Source organism: Leptinotarsa decemlineata, unplaced genomic scaffold (assembly GCF_025532065.1).
Source record: "Leptinotarsa decemlineata unplaced genomic scaffold, Ldec_3_MD MMD2_tig00078422_RagTag_RagTag, whole genome shotgun sequence".
NCBI lineage: Eukaryota > Metazoa > Arthropoda > Insecta > Coleoptera > Chrysomelidae > Leptinotarsa > Leptinotarsa decemlineata.
In genome coordinates this window covers 2,530,337-2,543,734 of record NW_027412747.1, presented here as the reverse complement: position 1 = coordinate 2,543,734, position 13,398 = coordinate 2,530,337, and the positions used below count along the sequence as shown (strand labels likewise).

At 34.8% G+C, this 13,398-nt stretch overlaps 1 protein-coding gene across 1 annotated transcript in view; it reads right to left on the bottom strand.

The window, feature by feature from the left end:
* Nucleotides 1-2,479: 2,479 nt before the first annotated feature.
* The window catches only part of LOC111509839 (probable multidrug resistance-associated protein lethal(2)03659), a 68,527-nt gene continuing 57,608 nt past the window's right edge, over nt 2,480-13,398 (bottom strand). The window contains exons 13-18 of the mRNA XM_074186286.1: nt 12,836-12,959; nt 10,679-10,855; nt 10,367-10,494; nt 8,246-8,491; nt 3,782-3,942; nt 2,480-2,943 (exon numbers count right to left, since the gene is read on the bottom strand). Coding sequence (XP_074042387.1) covers nt 2,679-2,943; nt 3,782-3,942; nt 8,246-8,491; nt 10,367-10,494; nt 10,679-10,855; nt 12,836-12,959 — 1,101 coding nt within the window. The 3' untranslated portion in view covers nt 2,480-2,678. The remainder of the gene's footprint in view (nt 2,944-3,781; nt 3,943-8,245; nt 8,492-10,366; nt 10,495-10,678; nt 10,856-12,835; nt 12,960-13,398) is intronic.

Below are 13,398 nucleotides of genomic sequence, written 5' to 3'. Positions count from 1 at the left end.
AAATTCCCCTATTTTCCCCCCTTGGTATTAGAAATCCCTGATTCCATTTCTTGATGCTTGTTTACGCTATACAAACAATATACCTGTATATTTCAAGCTTCTATGTTCAGTAGCTTCGGCTGCACGTTAACAAGAGCGGGCAACAGCTAGTAATTTATATTTTAACTCAAAAAATAAAGTAACTAAAAAATATCACAACTGCCAATTTGCAAAACTAACACAATCGTTAACGACATCTGCCCTCATACATCTACCCCACACTAGAATCAACAATGCCGCAAATTATTTTTTGACAGCATCTAGTCAGGCGAATTTTGAAACAGCTCAGTATCAACAAGGCATCTGGTCCTGATGAAGTGCCCGTCACCATACTTTAAAAGTGTGCAAATGAACTCGCACCAATATTTTGCAGTCTTTTCAACCTCTCTTACAAGAAAGGGGTTTTTCCTTCTTTTCGGAAGATTGCTCGCGTTAAGCCTATTCCCAAAAAGGGCAAGAAAACTCTTCCTGATAAGTATAGACCAGTTACTTTGCTATCACTGATATAAAGAATCATGGAGAAAGCTGTAAACCACCATATAAATAATTGGAAGGCTTCAACATTTTGAGCGATCATTAATATGGCTTTCGGTAACAAAGATCAACAGGTGACCTTCTATCACCTGTATGTGGAATAACGCAATCGAGAAACATGGAGAGTCAAAAGCTGTTGCGCTTGTCATTTCTAAGGCCTTTGACCGTGTGTGGCATGATGGTTTGCTGGTCAAACTTCGATGCTATGGCTTTTCGGATCACTTTTGTGTATGGCTCTTCAGCTTCCTGAAAGAACGTGCAAGTGGCCGTCGATGGATATCTCTTGAATGCTTTAATCATTAACGCTGGTGTTTCCCAGGGATCCATATTGTCTCCAACCCTCTTTTTATTGTAGGTATATCAAAGACTTATTAAAACAAACATTTCAATTTAAATTTTGAAACTAATCTAATGTGAAGGATGAATTTGATAATTTTTAACAAGTTTGCTAATATCAGGCTCGAATTTACTCAAAAACAGCCGTAAGTGACCGCGTCCGGTAATCTGCACCTGATTTCTCTTTTTAGTTAGCAACGTTGCCACAGCACTAAATCCACGTTCACACAAATACGATGATGGGAATGCTATCAAAAATCGTTGAACCATCGACCACAATCTAGGGTACAATTGCGGGATTGGCTTTTGTAGCCAAAATTCTTGGTATTCATTTTTGAATTTTATTTTTATTTTCTCGTTCGTTATCAGTTCTACGAGTTCTTCTTCCAGCTGGAGTGATCCTGCTGTGTTGACATTGGAAAAAGGATCTAACACCCAGTTGGCTGAGCTAGTGTTTCTTTGCCAGTTCTTGAAAATAAGTCACACTTTTGTCTTTTTTATCTGAATGCATTTTATTCAAATGCTCTTGTAGCCTTGAGGATTTCATCGCTTCATTCGAAAATGCTTTTTGACAAAGAAGGCACACAGGCGAAGATGGATTTGTGGGATTTTCAATGAATCCATATTTTATATATTTCGCGCTATACTGCCGTTTCTCCTTTTTTTGCTTCCGATATAATTTTGTCTTCAAAAATGCCGAAGTAAAGAATCGAGTATTAAAAACTTGCTAACGACAACACTCTCAGTGTTCACCACCGCACGTACTTTACCTAGCTAGTCGCTAACTTAATTCACTTGTTTTCGTAATATCGTCGAATGACATTAACTGGCTGGATGGCGCTTTTATATGAGAGAGTGGGCGGGCCTATACTTTCGAAAATGGAGACTAAAAACTTCTCACTTCGCATTGAAGCTTACCGCCATCTATTGTACAGTTTGACAACTATCGGAGAGGAAATAGGTACTGTGTAATCCCCTAGATGGCGTTACACGAGGAAACGCGCGTTAAGCGTAAAGGAGCGGTAAAGATTGTATTGAAAAGCAAAAAAATGTCAAATTTATTGCTGGTTAACGAAAAAAACAGATTTTAAACAAACAGCCCACTGATATAAATTCACTGTTTCGTGATTTATTTTGTGGGTTGGGTATTTAACATGAACAACTGATTACTTCAAGTCACGTGGCCCTCTTTTTTCCTCACGAATAATTAACTCACTTCCTCTCTATAAGCTAGTCGGCGACCAATGAGTGATTGAGTTTCTAGAAACCGTTTGAAATTAGGAAGTCGACTACGCTGGTTACACTGATTGAAAAATAGATGTTTTCCTGATTCACTGATTATTTTATTTTTTTCTCTTTGAAATATGTTGTGTCCCTGGATGCACCTGATTTATACAACTAGCTATTTCATTGTCAACTATGAAGATTATATAAATATATCATTTTGAAGTAAACGAAAATAATAATTCGGAAAATTTCATTTTATCAGGTGGTACGATAACGTACTTGATGACAGCAGAGCTTGGAGTCAGAGTTTATATAACTGCCTGCTTCAATGGACAACAAAAAATGGTATTTACATATATTTATTGCGAATTCAAAGACAGTTGTTGAAATCATATCACTTTTCACCTTTATAATTTTATCACATGAGATAAATAAAATAAGATGTCACTTGAACATTTTCCAAACAATATGCTAATTTTCTTCTATGACATCGTTCGCTGGCCTTTAAATGGACTTCATTCCGCTCATCTCATTGGTACTGACTAGTTATGTTTTTTGTTATAAGAATCCAGTGCCATATCACTGAGTTGAGCATACATCACTGGCCCTGTTTCCAGTACCATTTTGTGGAAATATCCGTCTGGAATTTGTAACAACTTGTATGGATGATCAAATTCCACCATGCTTCCAAAACTCATTGTTAACACTCGATCAGAATCCATAATGGTATTGAGTCTGTGTGCTATAGTGAGAACAGTGCAGTCCTTAAATTTCTTTCGTATAGCTTCTTGGATAAAGGCATCAGTCCTATTCAAGGAAAAGTAACAATGGTAAGAATATTCTTATTATAAATGGTAATGATTGTTCACAGTTTACAATAAGGATAATAATGATTGAAGCGTGAAAAAATGAAAAATAATGCAATTTTTTTAATTTGACAAAAATGAGTTTGAAGTTTGATTTTTAATTATTTCCAAAATTTGTGATGCACTGTTTGGAACCTTTGGTGTAGAGATGAATATAACTGTAGTTTTTCCCCATCTCAAACCGTTATTTCATATACGAATACCAAGTTATCATCTTCAGGTCAACAAACTGACCTTCCTCTTGACACGTGTCGAGGTGTTAAAACAACGTGTGTGAAAAACTCCAGTAATATTCATTTTCGAGATCATTATGTATACAAATGCTTTCACTACAAAAATATGAAAATGTTACATAATTCTTTCATCCACTAACCTCTTCAATTCTGATAATGATAATATGTACCAAATGCATTATCTATTGGATTTGCTTTTTTAGCTATCGATCAGAAATTTTTTTCAACGACCCTAGTCTTAGCCTTCAAAAAAGATCATATGAAATACAATAGATACTTGTTCTGAGAAGCTAATTCAAATCTTTTTTTTTCGGTTATCGATATGCTATCTTATGTATGGGCATGTATGAATTGTCATAGTTCAGTTCCGGTTTTCGAAACACTGAACAATTATTATATTATTCCTCAGGAATTAAAAAAAATGTTTAGTTTCCATAAGGATCACTTCTGAAGTACTTTTTGAAATAGAAGTTAATTTATCGAGGTATTATTTGGAAATACAGAATTATGAGTTGATCAGTATATATTGATAATTGTCTCAATTACCTTGGATCAACGTTTGCGGTGGCTTCATCCATTATCAATATCTTGTTTTTTCTCAAAGTAGCTCTAGCCAAACATACCAACTGCCTTTGTCCTAAACTAAAATTAGCTCCTCCTTCAGCCACAGAAAAATCTAATGTATCCATAGCGTCTTTCAGCTCTACCTAAATGAATAAAAATATTGATGATATTGAACATAAAAATAAAAAATGTTGATTCCTGACAATGTAGCTCGTTTTCTATCAATTAGTTATCGAAACATAATTTTTGAAATATATTCAATTTTCATCCGACTACAGCGAAGCAAAGAAATAATCTTGAAGACGTTAACTAGGTTGATGAAACATCGGCAATGCTGGTTTGAATTCTCTGCTTCTACTTCATAATTTCCCTTAATTGAACTTTTTGAAGAAGAATAAATGTTGTTGAATTGAAAATAATACTGTTTGAAACATAACAACAGAAGGTCAATGATTTCTTTTTTCATGGCTAGGTTCACTAGATTTCTGTCTGATAATTCTATAACTGAAGTAATATTATCATCAGGAGATATGCTGAGAAATAGATTCTGGTCTTATCAGATAACTCTGTTTGTGCAGTTTCATTAGTGAGTTCAATTTTGGACTTTGGAGTTACTATGAAGTAATTCCATATGTATTACCTTAAGGTACATATTGGGGTTGTTTCTCTTGCTGTCTTCCAGTTTTCGCACTTCATCGTTTTCTTCAATTTTACGATGCAAAGATTTCACAAGCTTTGATTGATTCGTTAAAACATCGTTGAAAAACCAGATAGTCTGGTTAGTTATGGTACAACGAAGAATTAACTTAAGGTCAGGAAACTATCTGGTGTTTGAGACTGTATTTTCGACGATATCAAAGTCAAATCAAACTTCAAATCGAATTCAAAATCAAAAGCCTTGATAATCTTCGTGCTACGGTCGTTGCTGTATTTGAAAAACTTCAGATACAAAATAAGGATAGCGGAAAGTTTGCAGAGCGTAATTTGCTCTCACGCTTCGACCTTCTCGTTTGTTTTCGACGAGAACACTCTCTCTAAAATTTTCTTGGAGACAAGTACCTTAAGCGCTTCTCTGACGGTCTTCACTTTCTTGATGTTGAATGGCAGGCTGAGGAAAGGCTGGGTATTCTCAGTAATGTGGTCCACATTGCAATGAATGCTCGACTTTAGTTGCCTCCCGAAGATGTCAATCATCGGTGTATTAATGAAGTCGATCCTTCTGGTTGGATATCATTTATTTTTCGATTTCATTATGTTCCATACATTATTTGAATCATTGCTCAAAGCAGAGTCAACGAGAGGTTTTTCATGTTTAATATAATATTTAACCAACTCATTTAGCTCAAACATTCATCAAAAGAAAACCTAGACACTCTTCTGCATCTTGTTGTCTACCATCTATCCAGTCAGTCCGCATGTTACGTAACATTTTATAAATCCACGTCGGATCGAATGGGATGCCAGTGTTGATTGAAACTTGTTGCTCATTCTTGGAATTTTTATCTACTCTCCCGTCTTTTGTCAAAAAGTAGGAAGGTAGGTGAACAAACTGTTCCACAAAACGGCACATTCCAAATATAACCGGGGTAGATGTCATTCTCTCGTTCGAAGAGATGTTTTTACTCAGACTGTTTAGTAAGTTGTAGAGTAGTGGACATGCGATCAGGGCTTGCAAAATAGAGTTGACATAACAGTGATTGTTTTGATTGAGCAGACCCCTTGGCTGCAAGTTCATTGCCCTAGCGTCGATCATATATGTAGATAGAAACATGCCCATCCTATAACAGTCTGGATCTACAAACTGGTGGGACCTTCTGGAGAGCTTGAAGGGGCATAAGGGAAAATTGTCGTTGAACTCGTTTTTGGCATCCTGGTCAGTAGCGATTTCGTCAAAATTGTTGACGGGTTCAGACGTTGGCGAATGATGGTGGCTCATCGTCGGGAAGATCATAGTGTGCGGGCAAAAGGTGGAGATTCGGCTGTTTGTTGAATCACTGCAAAATTTTCCTGGATGTGAACATTTTTTCTCTTCTGTATTTGTCCTTCCATGATGTTGAAACTGATAGTGTTGAGTTTGCCTGTTAAGTCTTCTTCTACAATGTTTTTAGAACTGAAGTCTGATTCACTCTCATTAACGTTTGGATAATTTTTAACAGATGAAGCTGGGGAGAAATCCATAGTATCAGACCAGTTTAGTGGGCTAAAGAAATTTTCATCAAGACTTCGAGAAGGAGAAATGGTGCCAAGGAGCATTTCCTCTCTGAATTGCAATGCTGATTCGATGTATTAGAAATGATCTTGCTCTAGAATCACCTGTTACTGTAATCAGTTTTCGACCTATATCTCTGAAAAAATCGGAAGCAAAGGAACCAAAGCTACCGAATGTTTCAATGGCAATTGGATAGAAAATGTATCGATCTTCCAGACAAATGTATTTCCGCTGTTTCATTTTCTCAGCATATTCAGCGGCACCACCAGATGTTTGCGAAGTTGAATTGAGATGAGAGCGAGCCAAGTTATCAACACAGGGGAAGTCCCAAACCAAAGGTTTTCCATGTCTCCAAGGAATGAGAGACCTTCCATCAGGAAGTTTTCCATCATCTCGGCTAATTCCAAAAGGTTCAATCACAGAAGAGATATTGGCTGTTGACAATGCTAGTTTAAATATGTCATTCACTGCTTAATGTCGGGAGAAGCGACTTGCACTAAATTTACACAACTGAGGCTATGAGTACCATTTTCATCAACAACGAAACCGCACCGACATTGATGATTAACACAAATCAAACATCCTAAACGAGTCCGTTGAGCCAGGTGCCAGATTCCTTAGTTGTTACAGTTGTTACAGTTGTTACAGAGGCGAGCTCGATCTGTAAGGGAGTCGTTAGCTGCAGCCATGAGTTCTGTAGATAACATCTGCAGTAAAGGAAGATCCCAAGATTTTTGAGAGCCCTTGTTATCAGCTATTGGTGCATTTGATTTTTCCATCCATATTTTTTCAGCTTCCAAATAAAATGAATCATCAATATCAAAGAAGAATTTTGGTAAAATAGAATGAATCAGATGCTTTACACTATTGAAGGAGGAGAGAAAAGCTGGTACATATTGGTCAAACTGACATAACATTAGGAATCACGTCCAGGAACATCATATGAGCTATATAAACGAGAAAAAAAAGTTCAACATATTCAAATCATCATTTACAAGAAAATCATATCTATTACAGACATTTCGAAATTTTACTTTTAAAGGTTTGAAGTTTAATTATTTGGAAGCAATGGAAATTGGAAAATTGAAAATTCAAACATTTCACTGAATGATTAATTGGATATCAATAGATTTCCATTACTGAACTTGTTTTCTTAGAAACCGACATTGTATTATTGATGTAGAAGTGACATAATATGCTTTAGGTAATCATAATTTGAGGATGTAGTATATTAGGTATATGAAACTTGAGTAGGCGCTTCATGTGATTATCTCTTATCTTATGATTACGTGAGGTATATAAAAGTTAGAGTATATAGTATGTCATTCTCTACAAACATATCGTATATATGTGATATATGTTCGGAAATAAAGTTTTTGAAAATCAAATCGTAAGATTTTTTTTATCAAATTATTATAGATCTTTATCAAATAACGGCAGAATCAATCAGAAAAAAGTTATACGAAAATGACTCAATTTCCCCATGACTAGCTATAGAAAGCACTACCAAAAAATTTTAAGTGATGAACAAATTCAATTATAAATCGTGACAGTCTGTAGGAACGTGCATTAGTTGATTGATATCTATGTTACTGATCTGTTACTGTAACAGTGTTATGTTGATCGCATACCTATTGATTAGATTTATATTGCAGCAAGACATTTTTAATATAATCCTGCATATGATGAAAGTCACTCAATAATCGAGACTTCATAGAAAATAATACAATATCGGATATTGAACTCGAAAAAGAGTAAAGTCGTAAATATGAAAAAGTATAGTGGGAAACGTTCGGAACCAAACAGTTTACAAAATACTTCGAGAGTACTTGAGAAGAAAGGAAAAAATAATTCAAGTTCAAGTTTTCAAACAGATGGAGCTTTGAAATCAACATTATATAGTTCATATATTTTTTTGTACACTCTGAGTTTATGCTATTCGATTGATTTTGTCAATTGAAAAAATAAGTCAAGTTGTTTACAGGTTTTTGAATAGAGTTAATACTTTTCCTGTATTTCTCACCCATTTTCGTCCTACATTTGACGTATTTAGTCACCGGGTAGGTGAAGTTAGAATATATTTAACAGGAGCGTACTTTTGATTCATTCTGCAAAACTTCCTAATAAGGTATAGGTTTTTGTATTATAATTTCATATAAGTTATCCCATTGTTATATTTGAAGATATATTACAAACTCCGTGACATTTATAATTCAGGCCTGAATTTCTGAACTTACTTCTTCTAGTGCCTTCCAGAGTTTGGCATCATCGAACTCATTGAAAGGATCCAAATTGTATCTCATAGTTGCTGCAAAGAGTGATGGTTCTTGAGGTATGATAGAAATAGATCGTCTCAAATCTATGAATCCCAGATTTTTAGTGTCCACATCATCAATGAGCACTGATCCTTCTATTGGCGCCAGGCGAAATAAGGCTGATATAAGAGATGATTTTCCCGCACCTGTTCGACCAACTATTCCAATCTATTGTGTAGGAAAACTTTACGTTAAAATTGTTATGTTTTTCAATGATATATATATGTCGGCATATTGTTGCCATGAACTGAAATAGGCATGCCAACATATAATCCCAAATATAGTTAATGTTTCCTTTCATTTTTGTATCAGTGGGAAAGTCTATTAAAAAACTTTCCCAACACTGTTTTCAATGAAAAAACTATCAGAAATCGAAGCATATGTTGTCAAAGTATTAAATGTGATGAAGAAAACATTCACTGAAGCTGTGAACAATACCATCGAAAAAGCAACAAGGAAGCAAAACAAGAGCAGCATATTATATATAAGATGAGATATGGTGGTATAACAGCTTCAAAGTCACATAAAGTGTGTTTGCCACTCTATCACTAGAGGGGACAGTCACAGCCACCATGATGTGTGCAAACGTATCTGACACTGATGCCATGAAAAGAGGCAGAAATTTGGAACTGTCTGTCCGGAAGACAGTAGGAAACAAATTTGAAAAACAAAATCAATTCCTGTGGACTTTTTATATGTGCTGATTATCCAATGATTGCGGCTTCCCCTGATGGCATAATTAAAGATGCAGCCATTGAAATGAAATGTCCTTCCAAGACAAGAACAAAGTATAATTACCGGTGTTCTCTCAGAAAAATGTAAGGCACAGATATAGTTACAAATGCATGCAGTTGGTGTGAAGAAGCGTTATTTTTGTGTTGCTGATAGTAAGTTTGAAGAAAGAAAAAATGTAGACATTGTTGTAGTGTCATATGATAGTGACTATGTTAATGAACTTGTACAAAAGTTTTTTGGAAATCGAACATATATCAGTTTATGAAACTATAAAGACTAAATAAAAAACTAAAGTCCAAATCAAATATACTTCATTCACATCAACTTAGAATAAAATTCACTTTGTTAAAAGTATTTCTTTGTTTTTCCACTTAAAATATACACTCTTAAATCTATTCCTTGTTTTATTCAATTAACTTTCCAAGTAACATTATTTTGTGCATAGTAATAAACAAAGAACAATTACATGAATACAGGACAAGAAAAACAGAACAAATCTTTTTTTTAATAACAAAAATAAGACAAGAGATATTTGAGTTTTTTTTAATCGATTTTAAGGCATGAAATGCTTGACTAGTTACAAAAGACCTCATTTTTTGGAAGAAACCAATGACGGAAAGTTCGCTCGAGACATGTTAGAACGAGTCGATTCCGACCCCATAATGAAAGGCATTGTAACTGATGATGAGATATAAGTTAATGAATTCAATATACAAACTAGTCATGTTTCAAAATTTCGCCTTCTAACTGAGCCGAAACCGAAAAATGCTTGTCAAAATCTATCAAAAGTGAAGGCAAAATTGACAGTTTTTTCATATAACTGCTTTACTGGCACTTGGAATCTTTGCCAGGAGGTGATACAGTAAATAAATAATATTTTCTGAGTATTATGTTGTGTTTGACAGAGCGAATTCGTCTGAGAATACCAGATATGTGAAAAAAATGAATATTGCATCTCACAAGGGTAATGTGAACGAATTATTAAGCAAAAACTCATGAAACCCCATTGAACAGCCACCGTATTAGCCTGATATGGCTCCGGCCAAATTATTTTTTTTACAAAAATCAAATCACCACAACGTCGATTCAAAGAAATGCGTTCAAAAAGTGTTTTGATGATTGAGTTATTCGTTGGGTTGAGTGTATCAATTTGAAAGGGACCTACTCGAAAAACAGTATAATACTTTTGGATTAATAATATATATTTTGCGTTCCTTCGACCAATTCCTGGTCTTTTTTGAAACATGATTTGTGTGTTATACCAAAGCCACAAAAATGATTTGGATTTGTAAGGATTATTTATAATACCTTTTCTCCTGGTTGCACGGTAAACTCTAAATTCTTTAAAACTGGTGGTTCTTCATTCACATATTTCAGAGAGAGATCACGGAACTCAATTTTTCCCATACTTGGCCAAGTTTTTGGTGGCATTTTATCTGAAAATTTCAAAAATTGATATGATTTTCAACAATACTCATTCATATAACATATTTTACGTCTTCAAATTATTATTCTTGAAATATACACTCAATCAGTGCTTTGTATTTTATTTGAGAAATTTTTAGTGTATAATGTATATGAAATGACGGTTAGTTCCTATTTTAGGGGATACGCTACTACCTTTTGGAGTTTCGAAAGGCTTTTCACTTTTTATTTTGGTGTACTGAAGAACTCTCTCAACACTAGTGAGCTGATTGACAACTTCCGCTGTTTGTCTCATACCAAATTGTAACATACCGCATAGTGTCAGAGATTGGGTTACAGCTAAACCTACGAAACTCCCACTGACAGCGGAATCTGTAAAATTAAGATCATGAGATGACGGAGGATTAATGTTCAGAAACGATGAGTATGGTAAATATTGTATCTCTGATGATATCAGATATTCACGGAAGCGCAGAAAAGCCACAAAATTCCATTATTTGTTTATTTGTTTTTTTTTTTTGGAAATTACGACTTTGAAACTCGAAATTTCAACTTCAATCTAGATATTTTGACTTCAAATTCGAAATTTTGAGATGAATGTCGTTATTTTGAGTTTCAAGTCGGAATTATGAGTTTTAAGTCGCAATTTCGAGTGAAGGCGATGATATCCCCTCTTACGAAGACAACATCAACGGGATTGACAGAACACTCAATGATGAATCATCAGAAATAAACGAAGCTCCACAGGGAGTTAGTTGCGAAGTCAAACTTCGACAGCCGATGAGATTTCTTTTCTGTTTTTTACTGAATCTTTCAGTGCAAAGAACGAGTTTTAAACTAGAGCCCATATAAAACGCATATATGATTTAATACCAGATAGCCTCGATTCAACCTGCCATAGACTCATCAGTGGGGCTAGGCTGAACCACGAATGCATTATTGGACTCAACTGTTCTGAAAAAACAAGCCTAAGTGAGTAAGGGCGATGATATTTATCCTTACAAAAATAACATCAATGGGATCGATCCCATACATTTGTGATTCAGCTTAGCCCCATTAATAGATCCTATGGCGGATCTAAACAGTTCTATCTCGTGTAAAATCATAAATTCGTTATGTTTGGGCTCTAGTGTACTACGAATTTGCAGTGGAAGCTGCAGTGAAAAACAGAGGACGAATCTCATCGGCGGTCGATGTTGAAGCTTGACCTTGGAACTGATCGTACTGGTATCGTCAATATTTAATATTCGAAAATTGAGTTCTTTAACAATCCTATAGATAGCTTCTTCGTCAAGGGAGATGTCATCACTCTCAATTGCTAAGGCTTTTCCTTCAAGAACAGTTGAGTCCAGTAATACATTCGTGGTTCAGCCTAGAACCATTGAAGAGACCTATGACGGGTCGAAACAGCGTTGTCTGGTATTGAATCATATATAAGATATGTTTGGGTTCCAGTTTATAACTTGCAGTTAAAGCTGCAGTGGAAGTCTGAGGACGAATCTTGTTGGCGGTTGATGTCGAAGCTTTGCTTTGCAACTGACCGCCTTGTGGAGCCTCCTTTATCCTTTGATATTCGAAGATTAACTTCTTTGTTCATCCCATAGATAGCGTCTTCCCAAGAGTAGATGTCATCGCCGTCCCTCGAAATTACGACTGTAAACTCGAAATTTCAATTTTAATCCCGAAACTTCGATTTCAAACTTGAGAATACGACTTTAAACTCGAAATTTTGACTTTGATTTCGAAATTTTCAAGAAAACAAATATAAAAATATGAGGCTCCCTTACACTCCCGTAGATGTTATGTGGTAGTAGTGAAAAATATTAGAAAATTGTTGTTGGATTCCTAAAATATATTGTTTTCAAGAAAACGTTAGAAGCACTCGACCGTTCAAATGCCGATTTTCAAATGGCTATCTCGATAAATCTACTGATTACCAAAATTATCAAAATATGTTTTTTCCTTAGGGACTTTGTTCAACAATTTGTCCATAGAAATAATCAAAATAATGAAAAAGCGAAAAGGTTAATATTGACGTGTTCGGTAATTAGTCCAGTTCATTTTAACAAGCAACTCTTCACAATTTGTTGATAATTTCAGAATACGTCATTAATTTCCCACAACAATGAATAATATGCATGTAGTTCGTGTTAGGAATCACACGGTAAAAGGTAAGACCCCGTTAGTCCTTAGCATGCACAAGTTTCTCAACTTCTGAGAGTTGTCGTTCGTATGGGGGCGACAGCTGATTAACGGAAAAACAGATATATCAGACAAATATATCAGATATATCAGTTCATGGTGAATTTGTTAATTTTCAATAAATACAATGTATATGCAAAGAATACTCACAACTTTGCATTACAACGAAGCTGAAAGTGACGCATGCAATAAAAATCAAACATAGAATATCTAACCACAAGCCAAAAAAGTCTATGGATGCTATTGTCATAAACCATGCTGAAGTGTGAACATCCTGAAATGAAAAAGAAGATTCAATCAAAAATAGTGAAAAAACACAATTGACTATTGATAATATATGGGTTCAATCACTTACGGTATGAAATATATACTAACCATCTAGTAACGAAAATAATCAACACAGATAAAAATACAAGGCCTAACATAGTCTTATTTTTTGATAATCTGCATCTGAAGATTGATTACCAACAAATTTGCCAGTGTTTTTTCATAAACAATCTTCAAGAATTCTTGCCAACAAATTTTCCAGTGTTCATATACATCTGATAGATATATTATATACTGTGGGGTTTTAAAAAAAATCTCACAATGAAAAGTGATTTGAATACGTTATGGATGTTTATCTAGCATCGGCCAATTTCATTTCAAGTTTTGACTTGATTGATATATTATCTCATTAATAATCTGTATATTTTGAAATAATTTTTGGGCCC